General features: G+C 44.0%; 1 protein-coding gene across 4 annotated transcripts in view; it reads right to left on the reverse strand.

Annotated features, from left to right (window-relative positions):
- Positions 1–24,472, reverse strand: part of LOC143930920 (alpha-2-macroglobulin-P-like) — a 110,260-nt gene that overhangs the window by 79,997 nt on the left and 5,791 nt on the right. For 3 of the 4 annotated variants that reach the window (XM_077455611.1, XM_077455609.1, XM_077455606.1), the window contains exon 2: positions 2,136–2,316. In XM_077455611.1, coding sequence (XP_077311737.1) covers positions 2,136–2,316 — 181 coding nt within the window. Of the gene's footprint in view, positions 1–2,135; positions 2,317–5,819; positions 5,960–24,472 lie in introns of those variants that run through there. The other variant, XM_077455607.1, reaches the window with a different exon arrangement.

The raw sequence follows: 24,472 nt of genomic DNA on the forward strand, positions 1-24,472 counted from the left end.
CGAATATGAATTTATCCAAAGTTACGAATTACCTGAAATAATGAATGCCACATCTAAACAAATGGAACTGAATTAATTAGTAATACATAATAAAAATAGAACATTTATTATTATTGTTATTTATTATTATTAATTTGTTACGTTCCATTCTTTTAGGAACGGCATTCGCTATTTTGGAATAAGTCATATTCGCTACATTCACTAACATCCAAATTTGAATTTGAATTATCCAAAATAGCAAATGCCATGTCTAAATGAATGAAACGCAACAAATAAATAAAAATAAATAATAATAAATAATTTTTATTGTTATCTCTGGTAAATCTGAAATAATAACTAATAATAAATATTAAATTATAGGTATAAGAATTTCCTTTCAAATTTGGCTGTTAGTGAACGTAACGAGTACGAATTTATCCAAAGTTAGGAATTATCTGAAATATCGAATGTTGTATCTAAACGAATGGAATGTAACAATCTAATAATAATAAATAACAATAAGGGCCGGTTCACACAGCGAGCCGCGGCGAGGCGTCTCTGACTTACCTCACCGCGACTTGCGGGGAGCTCAGCGGCGACTTGCAGAGGACTTCTGCATAGAAGTCAATGCAAGTCGCCCCCGAAGTCGCTCCGAAGTAGTACAGGAACCTTTTTTCTGAGTCGGAGCGACTCGAGTCGCTCCTCTCAGAACGGTTCCATAGTACTGAATGGGGGCGACTTGCGGGAGCGAGGCGAGGCGAGCCGTGTCGCCTCGCCTCGCGTCGCAGTGTGAACCGGCCCTAATAATGAAACCTTTTTATTATTTATTATTAATTTGTTCCGTTCTGTTTGTTTCAATGCAGCATTTGTTATTTTGGATAATTCATAACTTCGGATAAATTTGTATTTGTTATGTTTACTAACAGCCAAGTTTGAAAGGAAATTCCAATACCTATTATTTAATAGTTAATTATTATTAGTTAGTTAGTTATTCTTTAAAATTTCTGAATTTTATTTCTTATTTTTGGATTTTCTAATTTTCTAATTTACGAAATGTAAGAATTTATTAATTGCGATCATAATGAATGACCCAAAGAATGAAAAAATGGAATAAAATGAAAATGAACACATTTTTCAGCAGTGCCCATGTATACATTTCAAGTCACACTGAAATTAATGGGAGGCAGTTTTCAGGCGCTTTACATGCACTATTTCTAGAGCTAAAACACCTGAAAACCTCTTCAGTGTGAAAGGGGTCTAGGAGGAAGGAGCGATCAGAGAGGAACAACACTTGAGCAAGTACACATTATAGAGGGATATGCTTTGATAATTTTTCATGTCAGAGGCTTAATTTTTTCATGTCAGAGGCTTACAAGCACTATAAAACCGGAGTTCAGAGCCTGACAGGGAAAAGACTTAAAAAGGACCTCTGGCCAACACTCCAACACCCCCCCCCCCACACACACACACACTCACACACACACTTTTTTTTTTTTGATTACTCAGCTTACCTGAAGGTGATATCTGCATATTTCCCATACTTACCCCTCCAGTGGATCTAGCTTTGTCCCACTAAGATCCTCTCACACCCGGCCATAGCTACGTTCTGTGTCACCATGTTCAGTCTGACATTATCAAGAGACCCGCTGGCTCTTCTGGGTTCAGCAGACAGGCCTCTTGATGACGTGTCGATAGGCCCACCGCCTCCTCCTTTCTTTGGATGGATGGCTAAACCTTCTACGATATGTGATGTGCATATCCCAGGAGGTACAGTGGGCAGGATGAGCATCGATCGCCTAAGGCAAATGACTCACGTGGGAGAAGGGCCCAGACTTTTTTTCTAAAGAAGAAGGTAAACAAAGAAAAAGAAATGCCTGATACTTCTGCAGGATGGGAGTAGGGGTGGAATAACAGGAGCTTGAGGAATAGTGAAGGTCCGCTGTAAGGAAGCCTCTCATTTTAATCCAAGATTGGAGTTGTGTACACCTTAGGATCAAAGCAATGGTAAGGCCATGGCCTCCTGAAGAAATAAACTTGCCTCAAAAAAGGGAATGAGCAGAAAAGACGAAAGCAGAAATTGCCAGTGGCCATCTTTCCGAACATCCAATAAGACATGTACATGTAGTTTACATTATTCTTTTTGCAGGGAATTTTACCTGTATTTTTATGCAAGTGAAGGTGGAGTCTTGGAAGGTCTTTTCTGCGAGGGTGGTGTTCTTATCTTCCACATTTAGTAAAATCTCTACTCGGCTCTCTCCCTGAGCTCCCTCCAGTTGGATACAGACCTCCTCAGATTGGTCAGAGCGCAACTCTGAGGGGAAGATGACTGTATGGTGTCTAAGGAGAACCATAGAAATTAGCTGTCTATATACTGGATACACTTGATACAAGTTTAACAGCCTTAAAACCCAACTGAGCATTTCACATTATATTAAAATGCAGCCTGGGCATAGCCTAGCTCAGAAGCCAAGTGTTTTTTCTTTCTTTCAAAGCATTTGCATAGCCATTTACCCAGTGAAAGTACATGTGCATTCATTATGTGTGAATGAGGCAAATAAATGGAAGTAAGTGCTGGGGGTCCCCTTAATGTGCCTGTAAACTGGTGCATCTGTAGCATGAATAAAACATGATGCAGCAAAAATACATTTCTTAAAAAAAAAAAAAAAAAAAAAAAACGAGTCAAATCACAGTTAAAATGACTCGCGGTTACAATTGCCGTCATCCGGCTATTAAAAAAATAAAGAAAAAAAATGGCATGGGGTCCCCCAAGTCCATACCAGGCCCTTCAGGCCTGGCATGGACTGGGGGGAACCCCACACCAAAACATGTGGGGTCCCTCCAAAATCCATACCAGACTCTTATCCGGGCGAGCACCCCCCGAACCATACCAGGCCACATGCCCTCAACATGGGGGGTGGGTTCTTTGGGGCACCAAAGCACCTTGTCCCCATGTTGATGGGGACAAGGGCCTCATTCCCACAACCGTGGCTGGTAGCTGTGGGGATCTGCAGGTGGGGGGCTTATCGGAATCTGCAAGCCTCTTTAGCAAGAGGGCCTCCAGATCCCGCACCCACCCCCATGTGAATGAGTATCGGTACATAGAACCCCTATACATTCACCAAAAAAGTGTCAAAAAGTAATAGAAACAAGAGACACGTTTTTGACAATCCCTTTATTAAAAAAATAAAATAAATAATATCTCTCAATGTAAATCCATTGGCAATCACGCTGCCAACCAACCTTAAATATAAAAGACAAACAAAAATGCTCCACCTCCTGGAACGGCCTCCCACTGAATGTCAGCTCTGCTGAAATTTCTTATATAGGCAAGGGGTCATCTAGCTATGTCACCCATTGGCACTGTCCCCTTCTGATGTCATAGACGGTGCATGCTTGGACTGTGATGTCACAAGTGGGTTGGGGCCATCAAATGATGTTGCTGCTGGCCAAGCCCCATACCTATATAAGAACTGTCAAAGCGTAGAGGAGGCATTCGGTAGGAGGCAGTCTCAGGAGATGGATCATTTTTGTTTTTTTAATTTTCAGGTCAGCTGGTCAGCAGGTGCCATGATTGACAATGAATTTACATCAAGGGGCACTATTTTTTTTTTTTTTAATAAAGGTTTCTTTTTACTTTTTGTACACTTTTTTGGTGAATGGGTAAGGGTACATAGTACCCAATACTCATTCACATGGGGGGGCAGGATCTAGATCTTGTTAAAGGGCGCTTCCATATTCCAATAAGTTCTCTTCCAAAGCCCCCGTCTCAAAGCATCCCACCCCCCCATGTTGAGGGCATGTGGCCTGGTGTGGTTCAGGAGGGGGCACTCCCTCATCCCCCCACCTTTCCAGGTTGCATGCCCCCATAAGCGTCTTTTTTTGGTATAGTGTTCCTTTCCAAATCTATACTAGACCTGAAATGGATATTTTATAGATAGGCAACTCCTATCCTCATATTGATTAGTGGTTCCAAATTAATAATAACTACTGCAGTAGGGAACAGACACAAAAGATATGCTCAGCATCTTTCCAAATAACCGTTCTCCTTTATTATGACGCATTTGAAGGTTTTTATACACATGATTACGTAGGTATCACATTAATATTACAATTGTATGAAAAGAATGCAAAACATGTACTGAAAACATTGTTAGTGCCGTGTGCACAGTGAGGGCATCATGCAATACATATAAAATAGAATACAATTATATACAGAACCTACAAATTTCCATTACAGTCTCCTCTCTTTTGATCAATATTTTGATCACTAACCATACCTGCTATCACCTTTAACCTGGAACCTCCACACGCTTAGGTGGAGGTAGTCCTGGCCAAAGAGGCAAAAACTCCATTGTGGAGAAAATAATAGCTAAGCAACTTTTTTCATTACAAAATTACTTTTCGTTGTGAAAAACAAAGACATATTTACACTCTGGGTACTGGGTGTACACTCCTGTGGCCAGAATGGCCTTCTAGCTTAACCACTTGCCGCCCGCCCTATAGCAAATAGACGGCGGCAAAGTGGTTTGATAATCCTGACCGGACGTCATATGACGTCCTCAGGATTATGAGCCGCTGCGCGCCCCCGGGGGCGCGCATCGCGGTGATCGTTGTTGCGGGGTGTCAGTCTGACACCCGGCAACTACGATCTCGGTAAAGAGTCTCCGATGGAGACTCTTTACCACGTGATCAGCTGTGTCCAATCACGGCTGATCACAGTGTAAATAGGAAAAGCCGGTGATCGGCTTTTCCTCACTCGCGTCTGTCAGACGCGAGTAGAGGAGAGCCGATCGGCTGCTCCTCTGACAGGGGGGGTCTGTGCTGATCTATTATCAGCACAGCCCCCCCAAGGATGCCCACACTGGACCACCAGGGATGCCACCAGACCACCAGGGATGCCAAGGACAAGGTATGCCACCCTAGACCACCAGGGATTCCAATTAGTGCCACAATGGATGCCAATCAGTGCCCATAATGGATGCCAATCAGTGCCCACAATGGGCATCACTGATTGGCATGCATTATTGATTGGCACTGATTGGCATCCATTAGTACAATATATTATAATACAATGCCGCCTATCAGTTCCCATCTGTGCCGCCTATCAGTGCCTACCCATGCCCACCTGTGCCGCCTACCCATGCCCACCTGTGCCACCTAACCCATGCCCACCTGTGCTGCCTAACCCATGCCCATCCATGCCAATCTGTGCCAATTTGTGCCACCTATCAGTGCCCATCCGTGTCGCCCCGCAGTGCCACCCATCAGTGCCGCCTATCAGTGCCACATATCGGTGTCCATCAATGCGGCCTCATCAGTGCCACTTCATTGGTGCCACCTCATCGGTGCCCATCAGTGCCGCCTTATCATTGCCCATCAGTGTAACCCCATCAGTGAAGGAGAAAACTTACTTATTTGCAAAGATTTGAAACTGAAACAAAAAAAAATAACATATTTTTTTCAAAATTTTCGGTATTTTTTTATTTGTTTAGCAAAAAATAAAAACCGCAGAGGTGATCAAATACCACCAAAAGAAAGCTCTATTTGTGGGAAAAAAATGATAAAAATTTCATTTGGGTACAGTTTAGCATGACCGCGCAATTGTCATTCAAAGTGCGACAGCGCTGAAAGCTCAAAATTGGTCTGGGCAGGAAGGTGTTTAAGTGCCCGGTATTGAAGTGGTTAATTGTTGGTATGCTGACTTATCAGCACATGTAAACACAGACAATTCTACATAAAATAGAAGAGGTACAAAAGACAAATATGACTTCAACGTGGCTAAACTACTTTTCAAATATATATATATCCCTTACAATTAAAGTAACTGAATCAAAAAGTACCCTAAACTGTGATCGCAAGAGGGAAACAAATCAAACACAGAGATTTCTTTAGACATTTTTGCAGTGTCTGGTGTGGATCCAGGTGACCTTTCCTTCAAGTTTTGCAAAACTTTACATGAAATAGATGCTGTATTGAGTCTCCAAACATTTCCTTATATATAAATGTCTCTTAACAATCCACAAGTTAACTGGCTTTATTTTTAGATCCTTCCAAACTTCTAGGATCTGGAATTGGGGAGAAAACACATAAATGAGTTTGTCAAAAACCTTAAAAGATCAGCAACATTCTCTGTGAGATCCAAATGGAGAACTTCAGCTGCTGAGACAAAATATAAGCGAGTAACACTCTCCAAAACCAAATCCCATCTGGAGAGAATCCAACATCCCCTTACGGGCTTGATAAAATATAATAAAACATTCAGGTAACAGTTTTCTAGTTTCTTATGCCGCGTACACACGATCAAACAAGCGGGTGGAAAAGTCCGGCAAACTCAAGTCCGCCGGACAATCCCCCCGTGTGTAGCCTCCAGCATACTTTTTTGACCCGAAAGTACGGCGGACTTAGAATGTAGTTTTACACTCCAATCTTCCCGCCGGACTCGCATTTCGGCGGACAATCCGGCCGTGTGTGTGCCAGTACTTTTGCCGTACTTTTGAAATGAGCGGACTTTTCCCGCCCGAAGAAAAGTCCGCTCATTTCGAGCGGGTCTCCAGGTAGGCGGGGCCCGCGAAGGAGACGCCGCTGGCCCCGCCGCCTGGTATGGACTTAAAGGGGAACCCCAACGCCGAAAAAAATCGGCGTGGGGTCCCCCCAGGTCCACATCAGACCCTTGTCCGAGCACGCTACCCAGCCGGCCAGGAAAGGGGGGGACGAGCGAGCCCCCCCCCCCCTGAGCCGTACCAGGCCACGTGCCCTCAACATTGGGGGTGCCTTGGGGAAGGGGGGGCCGCGCGGCCCCCCCACCGCAAAGCACCTTGTCCTCATGTTGATGAGGACAAGGGCCTCTTCCCGACAACCCTGGCCGTTGGTTGTCGGGGTCTGCGGGCGGGGGGCTTATCGGAATCCGGGAGCCCCCTTTAATAAGGGGGCCCCGGATACCGGCCCCCCACCCTATGTGAATGAGTATGGGGTACAATGCACCCTATCCATTCACCTGTAAAATAAAAGTACAAAAAAAACACAACACACGAGATAAAATAGTTTATTGCACAGCTCCGGGGGTCTTCCGTCTTCGGGGGTCTTCTCGCCGGACTCCTCCGCTATCTTCTTGTAGCTCTTTTGCTAGCGGAGGAGCCCGGCTTTCTTCCTCGCCGCCGGCCTCTTCTTCCGACTTCGGGGATCTTGTCCCCCTCTTCGGTTCTTCTGTCGCCGCCGCCTTCCGTTCTTCTCTTCTTCTTCTTTAGATGTTGCCTCGCCGAGTCCTCCGCTCACAATGACGGGGGACCGAGCACGCGGCGACTTACATAGGGACAAGGGGCGGGGTCTTCGGTGGATGTCACATGGCGACAGTCCCAGCATCCTCTGGGACTGTGACCCCGCCCCTTGTCCCTATATAAGTCGCCGCGTGCCCGGGAAAGAAGAAGAAAGAAGAAGAAGAAAGAAGAAGAAAGAAGAAAGAAGAAAGAAGAAAGAAGAAAGAAGAAGAAAGAAGAAAGAAGAAAGAAGAAAGAAGAAGAAAGAAGAAGAAAGAAGAAAGAAGAAAGAAGAAAGAAGAAGAAAGAAGAAAGAAGAAAGAAGAAAGAAGAAAGAAGAAAGAAGAAAGAAAGAAGAAAGAAGAAAAGAAGAAAGAAGAAGAAGAAGAAAGAAGAAAGAAGAAGAAGAAGAAGAAGAAAGAAGAAAGAAGAAAAGAAGAAAAGAAGAAAGAAGAAAGAAGAAGAAGAAGAAGAAGAAAGAAGAAAGAAGAAGAAAGAAGAAAGAAGAAAGAAGAAGAAGAAGAAGAAAGAAGAAAGAAGAAAGAAGAAAGAAGAAAGAAGAAGAAGAGAAGACGGCGGCGACAGAAGACCGGGCCACCGCCTGTAAAAGAGCTAGAAGAAGGCGCGGTGGCCCAGGAGAAGAACCGAAGAGGGGGACAAGACCCCCGAAGTCGGAAGAAGAGGGCGGCGGCGAGGAAGAATGCCGGACTCCTCCGCTAGCAAAAGAGCTACAAGAAGATAGCGGAGGAGTCCGGCGAGAAGACCCCCGAAGACGGAAGACCCCCGGAGCTGTGCAATAAAATATTTTAACCCTGTGTTGTGTTTTTTTGTACTTTTTTTCACAGGTGAATGGGTAGGGGTACATTGTACCCCATACTCATTCACATAGGGTGGGGGGCCGGTATCCGGGGCCCCCTTATTAAAGGGGGCTCCCGGATTCCGATAAGCCCCCCGCCCACAGACCCCGACAACCAACGGCCGGGGTTGTCGGGAAGAGGCCCTTGTCCTCATCAACATGGGGACAAGGTGCTTTGGGGTGGGGGGCCGCGCGGCCCCCCTTCCCCAAGGCACCCCCAATGTTGAGGGCACGCGGCCTGGTACGCTCGCTCGTACAAGGGTCTGATGTGGACCTGGGGGGACCCCCACGCCAATTTTTTTTGGCGTTGGGGTTCCCCTTTAAGTCCATACCAGGCGGCGGGGCCAGCGACGTCTCCTTCGCGGGCCCCGCCTACCTGGAGACGCGCTCGAAATAAGCGGACTTTCCTCCGCGTGTGTGGGCGAGTCCGTTCATTTCAAAAGTAGGGTGGATAGTATGGCGGACTTAGTACGCCGTATTAGTCCGCTGAAAAAGTGCCGTGTGTGGGCAAGTAGCTCGTTCAAAAAGTCCGACGGACAGTCTGGCGGGAAGTCCGCCAGACTAAGTACATCGGACAGTACATTGTAGACAGCAGGGGGTGTAAAAATAAAACCTCAAAACTTCTAGTAAAGACTCTCGTATAAAAATGATTTCCTCTGTTACTCTCTGTAGATTCTGCACTCTGTACTTAAAAACTACTTCTGAGAACACTTTTTTACTGTGGCCTTTGCAGTAGTATTTGCCACTGGACATCCAGAAAACATGTCCATACAAACAAAATACATACTCGTAAGATCCTGACTTGGGCATCTGGATATATCTTTTTGTTATCTCTGGAAGGGATGTTCAGCTTTTGGTAACACCTTTGGTAACAGGTAAAACAAGAAGTGGTATGTTACAAAAACAAACTGTGGTGAACCCTGGCTCTATCCCATGCTCATTTACTAAGGCAGCCATAACTGCTTGTGACTGATGACACGGTCCATGTGTCAAGCTGAAGGGAAAAGAGTGTCTGGCAGACATACATGATCACCTTTTCCAAACTCTTGTTTCGTAAGAAGTTGCCCTCTATGGACCACTTGTTCTTCTTGTTCTGGGGTCCTTAAAGTTTAATTATTAATCCCAGCTATACTGGGCCAGACCTAGGGTGGAATCTGTGAGTTGCACAGACCCAGCAAGTGTCCGGGGCTGTAAATGCAGCATCCTTAGAGTTGCCTGGTCTGCGTGAGTTTTACTGTTAGTATGGCTACCTCAGCAAGAACCTGGAAGGCTGAAAACAGCCAATCAAATTAACATGCTTGATTGGTTTACCTCCCGAAGTAAAAAAAAAAACTTCTGGCCCTTCAAATGGAACCAAAAGCTCTCTCTATCTCAACTATCTATATAAATATCCACTCTTTTTATAGCTCACAGGCTTTGCTAAAACATGGAGCTCTGCTTCTTGAGCTGGGGGAAAAGGATCCAATGACTCTGAATACAGAGAATTCTTCTGGGTGATAAACTTCATCCTCAGTATAAAACCGGGAATAACACTACAAAATAGTGAATACTCGGGTCTTCAAGGAGTGTGTCCTGCACTAGGGTCACAGCAGCTGATTCCTACATCATCAATTTAACACATGTGGTTTTTCTTTGTCTCCAGCCTCCTCTAATAAGGCAATAAGGTGGCTGGATTCAAATTTTAAGCATTTTTCAATGTTAGATTTGTACATAAACAAACAAAACAAATGCATATCTTTCATTAGACAAAAATTTAGTTAGCTATATATTTGCTGTGCAGAATGTCGGACCATTAAAAATTAAATATTCAACCAAAATAATGTCTGTAACTTTGCATAAAGCTACAGCTCTGATATATCGGGGTGAACCCTTCATTACTAGGTCCAGCTTCTATAAATATAACAATGCTTTGTTTTCTATCATGCTGTTTGTGTAATGCCACGTACACACATAGCCTACTATCCGGTGACGACAGCGGCGACAGAAGACCGGGCCACCGCCTGTAAAAGAGCTAAAAGAAGGTGCGGTGGCCTGGCAGAAGAACCGAAGAGGGGGACAAGACCCCCGAAGTCGGAAGAAGAGGGCAGCGGCAAGGAAGAAAGCCGGGGCTCCTCCGCTAGTAAAAGAGCTAGAAGAAGATAGCGGAGGAGTCCGGCGAGAAGACCCCCGAAGACGGAAGACCCCCGGAGCTGTGCAATAAACTATTTTATCTTGTGTGTTGTGTTTTTTTTTTACTTTATTTTACAGGTGAATGGGTAGGGGTACATTGTACCCCATACTCATTCACATAGGGTGGGGGGCCGGTATCCGGGGGCCCCCTTATTAAAGGGGGCTCCCGGATTCCGATAAGCCCTCCGCCCGCAGACCCCGACAACCAACGGCCAGGGTTGTCGGGAAGAGGCCCTTGTCCTCGTCAACATGGGGACAAGGTGCTTTGGGGTGGGGGGGCACCCATGTTGAGGGCACGCGGCCTGGTACGGCTCAGGAGGGGGGGCACTCACTCGTCCCCCCCTTTCCTGGCCGGCTCGGTAGCGTGCTCGGACAAGGGTCTGATGTGGACCTGGGGGGGGACCCCCACGCTGATTTTTTCGGCGTTGGGGTTCCCCTTTAAGTCCATACCAGGTGGCGGGGCTAGCGACGCATCCTTCGCGAGCCCCGCCTACCTGGAGTTGCGCTCAAAATGAGCAGACTTTTCTCCGGGCGGGAAAAGTCCGTTCATTTCGAAAGTATGGCAGACTCTCACACACGGCTGGATTGTCCACCGAAATGCAAGTCCGGCGGGAAGATTGAAGTGCAAAACTACTTTCTAATTCCGCCGTACTTTCGGGTAAAAAAAGTACGCCGGAGGCTACACATGGGGGGATTGTCCGGTGGACTTGAGTTTGCCGGACTTTTCCACCCGATTGTTTGATCGTGTGTATGCGGCATAAGAACTCCAGTTTCATGTTTCAAAAAGACAACTTTTTCCTGGCAATATTATAATAAATGATAAGAATACCCTGCAGTCATGCAGAGATGTCCATAAATCCAAAATATTCTTCTACTTATACCCACTGCACTTACAAGGAAAAGGGGCACATCATTTCACAATCCACACATTCTGCTTTGGATTTCAAAAATAAAAATACATAAAAACAAAAGGACCAACAATATGTATGATGGACCAGAAAGCACTTGGCCATCAAAAACTATAAACCAACTGGCTGCAGGGAGCATCTATCCTAACAGGGTGTGTGGACTTGATGTGATGGGTCTGTTATATTTACATTTTATTTATTATTACTCTCACATCATGGACCGCACAGTCAGTAAGTAAGTAAGTTATTATCAGACTTTAAGATTTAATTTTTGTAGAAAAACTTCTTATGTATCCCATCCATCTTGGCTTTGTTAAACATTATTGCAGCTGTATTCAAATTAACAACCTCATCTTAATATTTTTTTTTTTCTTTCCACTCAATAAATGTAAAATTACAAAATTGTTGTTATCTTAATCTAAACTAATCCCATTTTTACCAATTTCCCCATTAACCTGGATTTCATTTCCAACCAAAGGTTGTCTAAACCAGTTTCAATATATCTATATTTATTAATAAAATTGTTAAACTCATATTAGAAATTATTATTCATATGATAATTTCAATATCACACACTAATATATATGCACAGATAAATGTCCTTAAAGGGGGACATATTACTTAATTTTACTCAATTTCTCTTTTTTTTAATGCACTATTACAAGACATTCAATTTGTGTAAAACAGTTTGGAAAACAGATTCAAAAATAATTGTGATCACAATGTTTATCATTAGATTCGTTAACCCGGCACATTTTGTTATAAATGTTTTGTCTAAAAAACTGAAATTGGCATGGTGTCCTTCCAGCTTATCACCAACCTCTTTTTCCAGCTACATTCTATCAGGAGAGCACAAAGGAGGGGGCCACATCTGCGTACATGACACATACAAGCGATAGAACTAAAGGTTCCAGCATTCACACACATACACCAATATCTCTCTAAAATCACTTACATTTATCCCATTTGTACACAACACATACATATCATTCTCTCACTTTCTTTTAACTTTAAAACTTCCTTGCTTAAACCTCTGCTTTCCTTATTTTACTCTGATATCCTTTGCATCCAATGTATTGTAATACCATACTTCACATACTGTACCTTCTATGATCAGACAGGCAGCCATAGTGCTCATCCCATCTTCCCTCTCTGACAACATATAAAGGATTCTGTTTTAACTCTCATTACTGTTTCTTGACTTTATAAGTTGTAGTGCCTGACCCCAAATTCATCCCACAACTTAACATGAAAATGTCCCTTTCTGTCTCGTGTTAATGTCAATCTTGATCCATCCTGCTCACATAAATAGCTGTTTCTCTGGCTGTATACTCTGCATGATTCTTTGTCCCTGTGGACTTTGGTGGTAACCCAGTTATCCTTTGTGGATCCCTGTCCACTTTAACCATTAATCTAGGGGCTCAGTATAGGCGGAACCGCACCTTCGGTTCATATATAGCGCTCCTCTTGCGCTGGGCATTTGAGGCACAGATTGTCTCTTACCCTTCATTCCCTTACTTAATTTTCTTTTCAAATATTTTATTGACAATAATCAAGAATAAGTAACAGGCACAGTTACAGATATTATAGACATAAAAGTACATCCCAGCAGAGCATTAGAGTAATAAAAAAGACACGGTCAGGTATTGAAGTATAAGTTGTACCTTTGACTCCCCCTTAAAATGAGACAAAAATCAACCGATAGCATCCATGGGGGAGGGAAATGATTGTGAATTTGTAAGCTATAACCAATACACAAAGCAGGGATACTCTGCCCAAACAATCCGGGCAACAGTAATGGGTACATAATGTGTATTACATGCCATCATAAGCAGAACAGTTAGTGAAAGAGGAGGGCAAAGTAGGTTGGGGGAAAGGACAGGGGAAAGAGTGAAGAGGGGACTAAAAAGAAAAGAGGAATAAAGACTAAAGGGAGAGAAAAAGAGAGAGGAGAAAGAAAAAGAGAGAACAAGCATAGTTGGGAAAGAAATAGAGCTGGCCAGGCCGTCCACCATCTCCATGAAAAACGCAAAAAAGGGAAAAAACTGAGAAAAAAAAAAAAAGAGAGCAGCCCTCCGCTCCAAAAAAGAAAAAGAAAAAAAAAGAAATGGGGTCAAGGCTCTAGGAGACGGCTATCAAAATCTGGAGGAAGAAAGTGATCTGCCCAGGGGCGCCAAATTTTAAGGTGTCGGGGGATCTTATCTAAAGTGGTAGCTTCGATTTTACTGTGTATCATAGCCAAAGTGACTCTGTTTTTAACTTCCACAATATTCACGAAAGGGGACTTCCAAGCCTTCGCAATAGTCTGTTTGGCGGCAGTGGTGAGCTGAAGAAAAAGACACAACTGTGCCCTAGTGAGGTCGTGTGGGGGGAGATTAAGCAATGCATGAGCTGGATCCGGAACAAGGGTTATATTAAACAAGGTGGAGGCCATTTGGAAAATAAGTGCCCAAAAGCGTTCTATCACAGGGCATGTCCACCATATGTGAAGGTGAGTACCCCCTGCATCACATCCGCGAAAACAGTTGGGAGACGAGGTTGGAGTGTATTTAGCAATCCTTACGGGAACCAGGTACCACCTCATAAGGACTTTGTAAATGGCTTCTAATGCCACCACATTCTGCGATGACATTTTAGTAGTTGACCATATCTCTGTCCAGTCCCCCGAGTCCCAATCCTTAGATAAATCTCTAGACCAAGCAGCGGCATAGGATGGTAGCGGGGAGGGGGAAGAAATAAGGTGCATATAGAGGGTAGAGATGATACCCGGCGCATGAGGATCCGAGTCACAGATATTCTCGAATATGGAAAGGTTGCTCACTACCCTATGAGAGCCCAGAATTGTTTGAATAAAATGGGATATTTGGAGGTATCTAAAACACTCCCGTGAAGGGATGTGGGTCTGCGTCTGTAGAACTGGGAAAGGTGTGATGGCACCATTAGAAATAAAATCACGTATTCGAATCAGGCCGGCCTGAGTCCAGGCCTGAAAGGAAACTGGGTGAGAGAAGGCCGGATAAAATAACGGTTGACCTATCAACAAGAGTAAGGGCAGGTAAGGCGTGAGTAACTTAAAGGACTTACATAACTTATCCCAGATGCGTAAAGAATGTTGGGTTAGGGGGTTAGTGACCATGCCCCTAGCCGAAGCAGGGAGCCACAGGACGTTGGCAATGGAGATAGGGTGCAAATCTATAGCCTCCAAGGCGACCCAGAGTGGGATTTCCGTCTTCGCATGATACAAGGTAAGTTGTGCCAGTTGGGCAGAGTGATAGTATTGGAGAAAGTTGGGAACTCCTAATCCCCCATTAAGTGTACTGCGAAGTAAAGTGGTTCTAGAGATACGGGGGGTCTTGGTGCCCCATATATATTTATACACCCGACTCTGGATCGCCCTGTGGAAATAGGAAGGTACTGTAACAGGAAGGACTCTGTAAAGATACAGGAGCTTGGGTAACAGGGACATCTTCACAGCAGCAATTCGTCCCAACCAGGAGACGTGGAGGGGTAACCAGTTATTAAGCAAAGAGGACAAGTGCTTTAACATAGGCAGATAGTTGGATTGAAACAGCTGGGTGGGATCACTAGTTAGTTTGATGCCCAAATATGGGATTGATAAAGGGGACCATTGAAAGGGAAAGTTGCTCTGTATGCGTTTCAATTCATCAATAGAAAGAGATACATTAAGGGCTTTGGACTTCGCCTGGTTAACCTCCAATCCTGAGATCCTAGCGAACTTTGTTAAGAGTAGATGAAGATTAGGTAGGGAAATATGTGGGGAAGTAACAAATAAAAGAGCGTCGTCGGCAAATAGGCAAAGTTTGTGGGAAGTGGAAGCTATGTCTAGACCATGAATGTCTGGATTAGATCTAATTAGGGCTGCGAGAGGTTCTATTATTAAAGCGAATATTAATGGGGATAAGGGGCAACCCTGCCTTGTACCTCTTCGGATGGGGGAAGCACGCTGAACTATAGCCAGAATACTTCACATAGGCTTGTGGATGGGTATACAGGGCGCTCACCCATTGTAGAAAATTGGGGCTGAAGCCCCAGCGAGCCAGGATGTAGTGGAGATAAGGCCATGAGACAGTGTCAAAGGCTTTTCTGATGTCTAGTGATAAAAGGTGCATAGGGATCTTACGGGATTTTGCTATGTGTTGCAAGAGGATAATCCTACGAATATTATCACTGGCCTGTCTACGGGGAATAAAACCTACTTGGTCGTTATGAACCAAACCCCCAATAATTGGGTTGAGCCTAAGGGCAAGAATTTTAGCTAAGATTTTCACGTCCAAATTTAAAAGAGAGATTGGCCTATAATTGGACCAAAGGGCATGATCCGTGTTGGGTTTAGGGAGCATGGCTATAATGGCTGTCAGCGTATCCCGACCTAGAGATTGTTGTTTTAGCAGGGCGTTATATGATTTGGCGAGGAGTGGGGCCAGAGTGGGTGCGAATTTTTTGTAGTATATACTTGGAAGACCGTCTGGGCCTGGACGTTTATTAGGTTTAAGAGACTTGATAGCACCAAGAACCTCCTCAACCGAGATTGGTTTGTCTATTGACTCACGGCTGGCATCCCGCAGTTTTGGTAACTGTATGTCCTGGAAAAGGGCCTCTGCCTCCGTAGAGGGAAGAGGCCCCTTCCCTTCATATAAATCCGCAAGACGCTTACGGAATTCCGAGAGTACCCTAACAGGGTTACTGGAGTGAGTGCCGTTGGCCAGCCGAAGTCTGATAGGTTTACGTGCATGATCTGGTCTACTCAGGCGAAGAGCCAGGAAAGTATCAGGCTTGTTGGCCTTGGTGTAGATCCTGTGGCCGGACCGGCGGATGGATTTGTCCGCCGACTCGGCCAAAAGCAGGTCCAACTCCAGCTTGGTCTTCTCTAGAAGTTTCCTATTAGTGGCTGAGGGAGATTTCTGAAACAATAAAAAATAGTGATGAAAATCCGATTCTAATTGATGTATTTTAGAGTTTTTAATACGTTTAAGGTGGGTGGCAACAGAGATGCAAGTGCCTCTGATTACCGGTTTATGCGCTTCCCAAAGCAAGGTTGGTGAAATATCAGGGGTGACATTGTGTAGTAAATAGTCATCGAGAGCGGATTGAATATCGAGACAATAGGACTGATTGGTTAGATGTGATTCATTCATGCACCATGTGTTCGTGGTAGGGCGAGATAATAGTGAGGAGACCGTGGTGATCACAGCACAATGGTCTGACCACGTGATGGGGTGTATAATTGAGCGTTGAAGGATTGGAGCAAGGAGTTATGTGGGTAAGAGTAATAAGTGTAGTTTTTCTTTAGAGGATTACACTCCCTCCACGTATCCAAAAGAGAAAATTGTTGAAAGAGTTTACGTAGTTGTGATGAGGGGGAGTAATGGTCTGGAGAGTATAGGGATCTATCCAGATGTGGGTGGAGAGCTAGATTAGAATCGCCACACATGAAAAGCGTACCCTTGACATGTGTTCTAATAACCTGCAGTAGATGCGAAAAAAACGGGAGAGGGTTAGTATTGGGGGCGTAATAGGAAACCAAGGTCATCTCCACATCCTGTAGAAAGCCAACCAATATAATATAGCGGCCGGCTGGATCTTTGATTTCGGTGGTCACTTTAAAGGGCAAGGAAGAGTGGAAGGCCAGCAAGACCCCTCTGTGCTTAGAGTCAGCAGAGGCAGTGTACACTTGGGGGTAACGGGAACTGAAAAATTTAGGGGTATTATTGATGGAGAAGTGAGTCTCCTGTAGAGCCACAATATCGGCTTTCAGTGAGACGAAGGTGCGGAAGGCCTTGACTCTTATTTGGATAATTTAGTCCCTTAACATTAAGGGAGAGGATGTTTAAGGGGGCCATTGGAGCGGCATGAGGAACTTATCGAAATATAGTGGGAGATAGTGGTGGACAACCCGACCAGGGGAAGAAAGTAAGAAGGCAGTAAGAAGAAGAGAAGAAGAAGAGGGGACAGAAAGAGAGAGGAATAAGTAGAGAAGAATAGGCGTAGGGGATAACATTACAATGAAGAAATATAGCAGGACTACTATATAGCCCGACTAAATAGCGTGCCAACCCTGCAGCCAACAAAAAACGGCCACAGAGGAAGAACGCTGTAAGGTGGGGGAGCAGTGACAGCTCCCCACCGCAGACGGATCAAACACATGAGTCGTCACATTAAAACTAAAACAGGTGAACTAAGATGGGTTGCCATGAACACATAAGCTAAGACTGTGATGCATAGGGCCCCCATTGAAAAAACAGCAAGTATCTAAACACATTGGATTATGAACGAACGGACAGACCGTCCGAGGCATCTGGACGAAGCCACAAAGTAAAGCGAACGTTACTCGCTGAGTGTGCTTATCTATTGCAGGAACGAAGTTTAAAACTGTTATGCATGTAACGAACTTGTTTAGGAGAATTAATAAACAAAATACAAACAAACCAAGAAGGACTGGACCTAAAACGAGGGCCCCATAGGGGCATGCCATTCGTTCGGGTCGCCTCAATCCGGGTACTATGACCAGACATCGGTGTGGGCCCCTGAGTTTTCTGCTGAAAACAGACAAAAACAATAGCAAAAAGGGCAATTAAGAAAATTAAAAGTAAGTAAGTAAAGTAAAAAAAAACAGAAAAATGAGAAATCAAGGCAGATGGGGTCCAGTGTCATGACCAACAGTTACAAGACGGATAAACATTACTGGAACCTTCGGACACAGGGGAAACACACCGAGCTTCTCGAACGGATGAGGAAGGTGGAAGAAAAAAAGACAACAGTGTTCACGGAACCAGATCAACGTGGGATCCGAGACTTCGGACTGAGAAACGGGTCTTCATGCCGACGTGATGGAGTCCCTTTGCGGACCGACGCCGGGTCCAGTGATGCGCGTTTAGGCGTAGCCGTATATGGATGAGCCGTGGACCGGGCGGGGGTCCGAGGCAAGGCTGTCTCCGAAGGTTGAGCCGATGGGGCCAAACGAAGCGATTCCAGAAGGTGTTGAAGGGCTTCAGGGGAAGAGCAGGCGTGCTGCTGGCCCAGGTGGGTAAATTGCAGAGCAAAGGGAAACCTCCAGGTATATTTGATTTGGTGTTGTAGTAAAACTTGCAACTGGGGTTTCATAGCACGGCGTTTTGAGATAGTCAAAGGAGCCAGATCGGAGAAAAGCTGGAATTTGTGGGTTTGGAAAGTCAGTTCCTCCTTCTGGCGAGCGGCGTTAAGCAGTTGTTCTTTCGTACGAAAGAAGTTCAACTTAATAATGATGTCTCGAGGAGGACCGTCGGGTTGGCGGCGTGTGAGGGCTCGGTGAATTCTGTCAAATTCGAGGCGTTCGATGGGAATGGAGGGTGAAAGCTCCTGAAACAGAGCGGTCGTAAAGGATTGTATATCGTCAATTGATTCAGGAATGCCACGTAGGCGCAAGTTGGACCTACGGGATCGGTTTTCGGCATCCTCTAAGCGGGATAACAATGTGGCATTCTCCTCCCTAAACACAGAGAAGTCCTGGGAATGTTCTTGGAGGGTAAGCTCCATGTCGTCCACCCTCGTCTCTAAGTCAGCGGTGCGTTGGCCTATCTCACGAATTTCCCGTGAGAGCCTGTCTGTTATTTGCTCTGAAGTGTTCTTGAGAGCTTTCTGAAGCATGGATTCCATGTGTTTCAGGAATGCGGTTTGCGACATACCTGTGGAGGGTAGGGGTGGGGAGCCGCCAAGATTAGAGTCTGTGTCCTCCTCTTCTCCACTATCCGAGGCCGCCGGAGATTCCGCGTGCTGTTTAGCTAGAACTTTCGCCGCCATTTTAGAGGAGGCCCGGGCCAGAGCTTCTTTAATGGGTTTTGGCTTGTTCTTGCCCTTAGGTCCCGTGAGAACCATACCGCTAGATGCAGCGGAGTATCAGGAGGCGATCCCGATCTGTTTGCAGCAAGATAGCGTTTTATATCCGCAGATATGATCCGGTAATGGGGTGGGGAGTGCGGAGCTCTATGGAAGCACGTCTGCCATGCCGAGCCTCGCGCATGCGCCCCCCTCCCTTACTTAATTTAATGCCCATAATGACTGGCCAGTCTTCTCTACGTGTGCCTATACCCTTTTGCCTCTAAACTACTTTATCTAGCAGATGTACTACATATGCCTGTGAACAGCACTATTCTTCCCTTTCTCTATAACAGTACGATGGACAGTAGATAGGGACAACATAACATATAACCACCAATCAATACAGTTTGATTAAGGGGAGTAAAATAGGTACCCTTTGTCCCGAAAATGCCTTACCGATCAAGGAAGTCTGATAACTCAAATGTAAGCAAAAGGCTTACCTCAGCCGGCTGATTATCAGAAATTCCCGGATCGTCTCAAGCTCCTCGTTTCGGATACTCAGGGTCACCTGATAACCCCTGCTGGCCAAGCTCGCCACCTGCAATGGATATTATATAGATGGGCAACTCATATCCTCATATTGATTAGTGGTTCCAAATTAATAATAACTACTGCAGTAGGGAACAGACACAAAAGATACGCTCAGCATCTTTCCAAATAACCGTTCTTTATTATGACACATTTGAAGGTTTTTATACACATGATTACGTAGGTATCACATTAATATTACAACTGTACATTTATGGTAACAAGGGGCGTTACATAGGCAGGCTAATTCTAATCAGGACTCGAAAGAATGCAAAACATGTACTGAAAACATTATTAGTGCCATGTGCACAGTGTGGGCAGTGTGCAATACATATAAAATAGAATACAATTATATACAGAACCTACAAATTTACATTACAGACCGAAGGGGCCTGGTATAGACTGGGGAATGGGGGGGGGGGGTGGCGTGGTTCCTCCAATCTGAAAATCTCGGATTTTCAAACTTCAGAATTTTCGGATTTTCTAATTTTCTAATTTCCAAATTTCGAATTCTCAAATTTACGAATTTCACATTTCAGAATTTTCAAATTTCAGAGTTTTGGGGATTCAAAAAGTCAGAAATTCAAAAATTCGAATATCTGAAAATTTGAAAATCTGAAAAAGAAATAAATGCTCAGTAAAATTTGAAATAAAAATGACCTAATAATAACTAACTAATAAATTATAGGTATTCAAAATTCCTTTCAAATTTGCCTGCTTGTGAATGGAATGAATACAAATTTATATGATGTTACGAAATATCCAAAATAACAACAAATGGAATGGAACAAATAATTATAAATAATAAAAGGTTTAATTATTATTATTTTTATTATTATTAAATCGTTATGTTCCATTTGTTTAGATATGGCATTCGTTATTTCAGATAATTCATAACTTTGTACTCATTATGTTCACTAACAGCCATATTTGAAAGGAAATACCAATACCTATAATTTAATATCTTCTATTAGTGTGAGTTTTCACATTTTCAGATTTTTCATTCTTATTTTTGCATTTTCAAATTTCCAAATTTTTGCATTTTCAAATTCATGAAATATCGAATTTTCAAATTTCCACATTTTGTAAATTTCAAATTTCCAAACTTCAGAAATTCAGAATTTCTGAAATTTCAAATTTCTGAACTTCTGAATTTCCGAGTTCAAATTTTAGAATTTCCAAAATTTTCGAAATTTCTGAATTTCAAATTTCTGAAATTTCAAAATTCCGAAATTGGGAAATTTTGAATTTTCAGAATTTTTTTTTTAATTTGAAACTTGAAAACTGCGAAATTTTAAATTTTCAGAAAAAATAGAACATTTGGAAATTAGGAAATTCAAAATTTGGAAATTCGAAATTTGGAAATTCTGAAGTTCGGATATTCGAAATTTGGAAGTTCTGAAGTTTTGAAATTTGAAATTTGCAAATTTGAAAATTCGAAATTCGGAAATTCAGAAGTTTGGAAATTCGAAATTTGGAAATTCTGAAGTTCAGAAATTTGAAATTTGGAAATTCTGAAATTCGAAATTTCAGAAATTGAAAAATTCGGAAATTCTGACATTTCGGAAATAACGAATTTGTCAACATTTGTTAAAAAACGAATTCAGAACTAAACTAATTGCACATCTACCGCACAGAGCTACAACCCTCTCAGGACTTACCTCCTTCTTCCTGCCTACCCTTCAAATGTTCCCCCAGTGATCATCACTCAAGACCTTGCTGGTAACTTGTGCTTCTTTGTGCCCTATACCCTCTGTACCACCTTCAGGGCAATAGTGTGCTTGGCCGCAAGGAGAGCCGCTCTCGGCATCTCAGCCAATAATCTTTAAAGCATGTTTTGGCAATGTATAATAATGTAATCTGATCAAGAGACTATATCAAATATAATAAAATAAATAATATATACACATTTCTATCACTAGGAAAGGAGTTCATCCATGTTCGCTCCTTGCGCAATCATCCATCTCCGAACAATTAGTGCCCACACATAACACACAGGGACTGTGTTGTGGCGATCTGGCATGCACTGTGGCTCTTTCCCTTGGTCTGCTGGGGATTTCTTGTCTCAGCACCGGGTCAGATATTTGCATGAGACCCCCGTTGTTTCCCGTTTTGAAGCTGGCCCCCGCTAACTGAAGATGTCCTCCAATAATGCACCTATATTGAGACTGTAGTTGATTTGTATATGTATATAAAACAAGAAAATTCCCAGCTCGACCTACCAATCAGCTTGCAACCAACCATATTATCCATATCGCTATATACCACTTACCCCCGAAGGAGCTGTTGGAAGTTATTTGGGCTTGTACTCTGCTCTTGCTCCCTCTTGACACAGCTGTATAGTGCTATTGATGCGAAACCCAATGGCAACAACCACCCAACAATAACATAAAATATTGTATTTTTTACCGTTACCTGAGCTTCTCTTGCTGTAAAGATAGGAAACAATCTCACACCAATCGTGCTTTAACCAACCGGAAATTTTACTGGAAACTGAACAAAGTAGTACAATTGTCAGGGACCTATCCGCAGGAGAACTGGCATCAATGGCCAGCAGAATTGCGGATCAGCAAATACTAATTCCCCAATGCTAATGCACATGCGCGCGCATGCACGGGCAAGGACGGCCAGGACAACATATTATTATTATTATTATACAGGATTTATATAGCGCCAACAGTTTGCGCAGCGCTTTACAACATGAGGGCAGACAGTACACTTACAATACAAATCAATACAGGAGGGACTAGAGGGCCCTGCTCGTTAGAGCTTACAATCTAGAAGGGAGGGTCAAGTTGAAACAAAAAGATAATAACTGTGGGGGATGAACTGATGAAGAAAATGAAAATACAGTTGTTAGATGTGGGTAGCATAGGCTTCTCTGAAGAGAAGGTTTTTCAGGGATCGCTTAAAAGCTAATAAAGTAGGAGATAGGCGGGCAGATTAGGGTAAGGCATTCCATAGGATTAGAGAGGCTTTGGAAAAGTCCTGGAGGTGAGTATATTCGCCAGTGTGCACACTCGCTAATGCACGTGCCAATGCACGCCAGTGCGCACACCCATGCGCCAATGTGCACATGCGCCCGAGAGGGCTGCCAACCACCTATGACCTGTAGCATCCAGCTTTGCTGTAGTGAGTAAGTACGCGAGGGGGTTATTATCCATTTTGACTACAAACTCTGCATCGTATAGATAGTCCCTCAATTTATCCACCACAGTCCACTTAAATTCAAGCTTGTGGGTAGGGTAATTCTTCTCAGCAGGATCCAAACTTTGGCTCACATAAGTGATAGGTCATAAGTAACCATCATGCTCCTGGTAAAGCACTCCGCCCAGTCCATCTCGACTGGCATCAACGTGCAGTTTGTAGGATTTGGCAGGATCTGCATAAGCCAAGACTGGGGCCGTGGGAAGACTCCATTTCAGCTGTCTGAAAGCCCTTCACATTGAGGGGTCCACTGGTCTTTGATGGACTCTTTTTTCCTAGTTCCCTCTACAGGTTTTACAGGCATGCGAGTCTAAACCAACATCTTCTTTGTTTTTCAACAGCTCAGTGAGTGGGTGAGCCATCTTGGCGAACCCTTCTACGAACCTCCGGTAGTATGAACAGAAACCTAGAAATGACCTAAGTTCAGTTACGTTCGTGGGTCTGGGCCAAGAGGTGACAGCTTCTAGCTTCTGAGGATCTGTGGTCACTCTTTCGGCAGACACAATGTAACTCAGTAATAACAAGGTAATTTACCGAAGGTTGGTGAAATTGGCACTTTTCCATGGAGAGCTTCATCATGGAGTCTCTTCAGGACTTTATCCAGGCGCTCTTCATGCTCTTCCAACGTCTTGCCAAACACAGTGATATCATCCAAGTATACTAACACTTCAATCAGGTTCATGTTCCCCACAGTCTTCTCCAACAATCTCTGAATCATGGCTGCATCTCCAGACAGTCCTTGTGGCATACGGTTAAGCTCAAAGAATCCCACAGAAGTAATGAAAGCGGTCTTGTCCCTATCTTCAGGGTGCATGGGGATTTGATAATATCCACTTTTCAAATCCAACACGCTAAACCACTTCGCCCAAACAGGCTCTGTAAGGCATCCTCTATTATGGGTGTGGTGTACTGGTCGGGAATGGTCCACCAGTTGAGTATCCTGTAATCAATACACAACCTCAGTGACCTATTCTTCTTCCTCACCACCACTATAGGGGAAGCATATGGACTCCAAGACTCACGGACAATCCCTGTTCTCTTCAGCTCACCCAGCTGTTATCGCAGGTCTCCCAAAGGGATCCGTCTTACTCTTTCTCTGAAAGGCTTGTCTTCCTCTAATCGGATCTTATGTTCTGCAATTTTTGCAAGCCCCACATCAAACTCATTTTTCGAGAATGCAGTTCGCTATCTTAAGAGTTGAGTCTTGGCCCTTTCCATCCAAGCAGGTGTGAGAGGAGTGTTCTTCGGGTAGAACTCTTCCACTGGATTGTCATCTTTTTCTCGTCTCATCAAGTGACTCAGTGGGACTGGAGTGGCAGGGTTTACTTGCCCCAGCAATATCCTAGTGGGCATCTTCTCCGGGGAGGCCGTTTTGTTAAAAACGCTAACTGAGACCTTCCTGTGACTTCTTTGTAATGCCTTGGTCAAGATCACTTCTGGGATCATTTCCAATCCTCTGTTTTCCCTCTGACTGTCCCTCTTCAAGGGCCTGGCTGTTTCCAATTCAGCTTGATGGAAGCTTTCAAACAGACAACCTCACCAGGCTGCAATATCCTCTCGTTTTGGTCCAATTGACAGATTTTTCCCACTCCTTCCACTGGGGCCTTTTCTTCCTGCACCAAGCGCTGATAAACTGGTCAAAACATAGGGTGCACACTGGGTTTTGAAGTGTTTTGTCCTCGAATGAGAGGTACCAG

Source organism: Lithobates pipiens, unplaced genomic scaffold (genome assembly GCF_037356315.1).
Source record: "Lithobates pipiens isolate NorthernLeopardFrog02 unplaced genomic scaffold, aLitPip1_a1.2 Scaffold_25, whole genome shotgun sequence".
In the NCBI taxonomy this organism is placed as follows: Eukaryota; Metazoa; Chordata; class Amphibia; order Anura; family Ranidae; genus Lithobates; species Lithobates pipiens.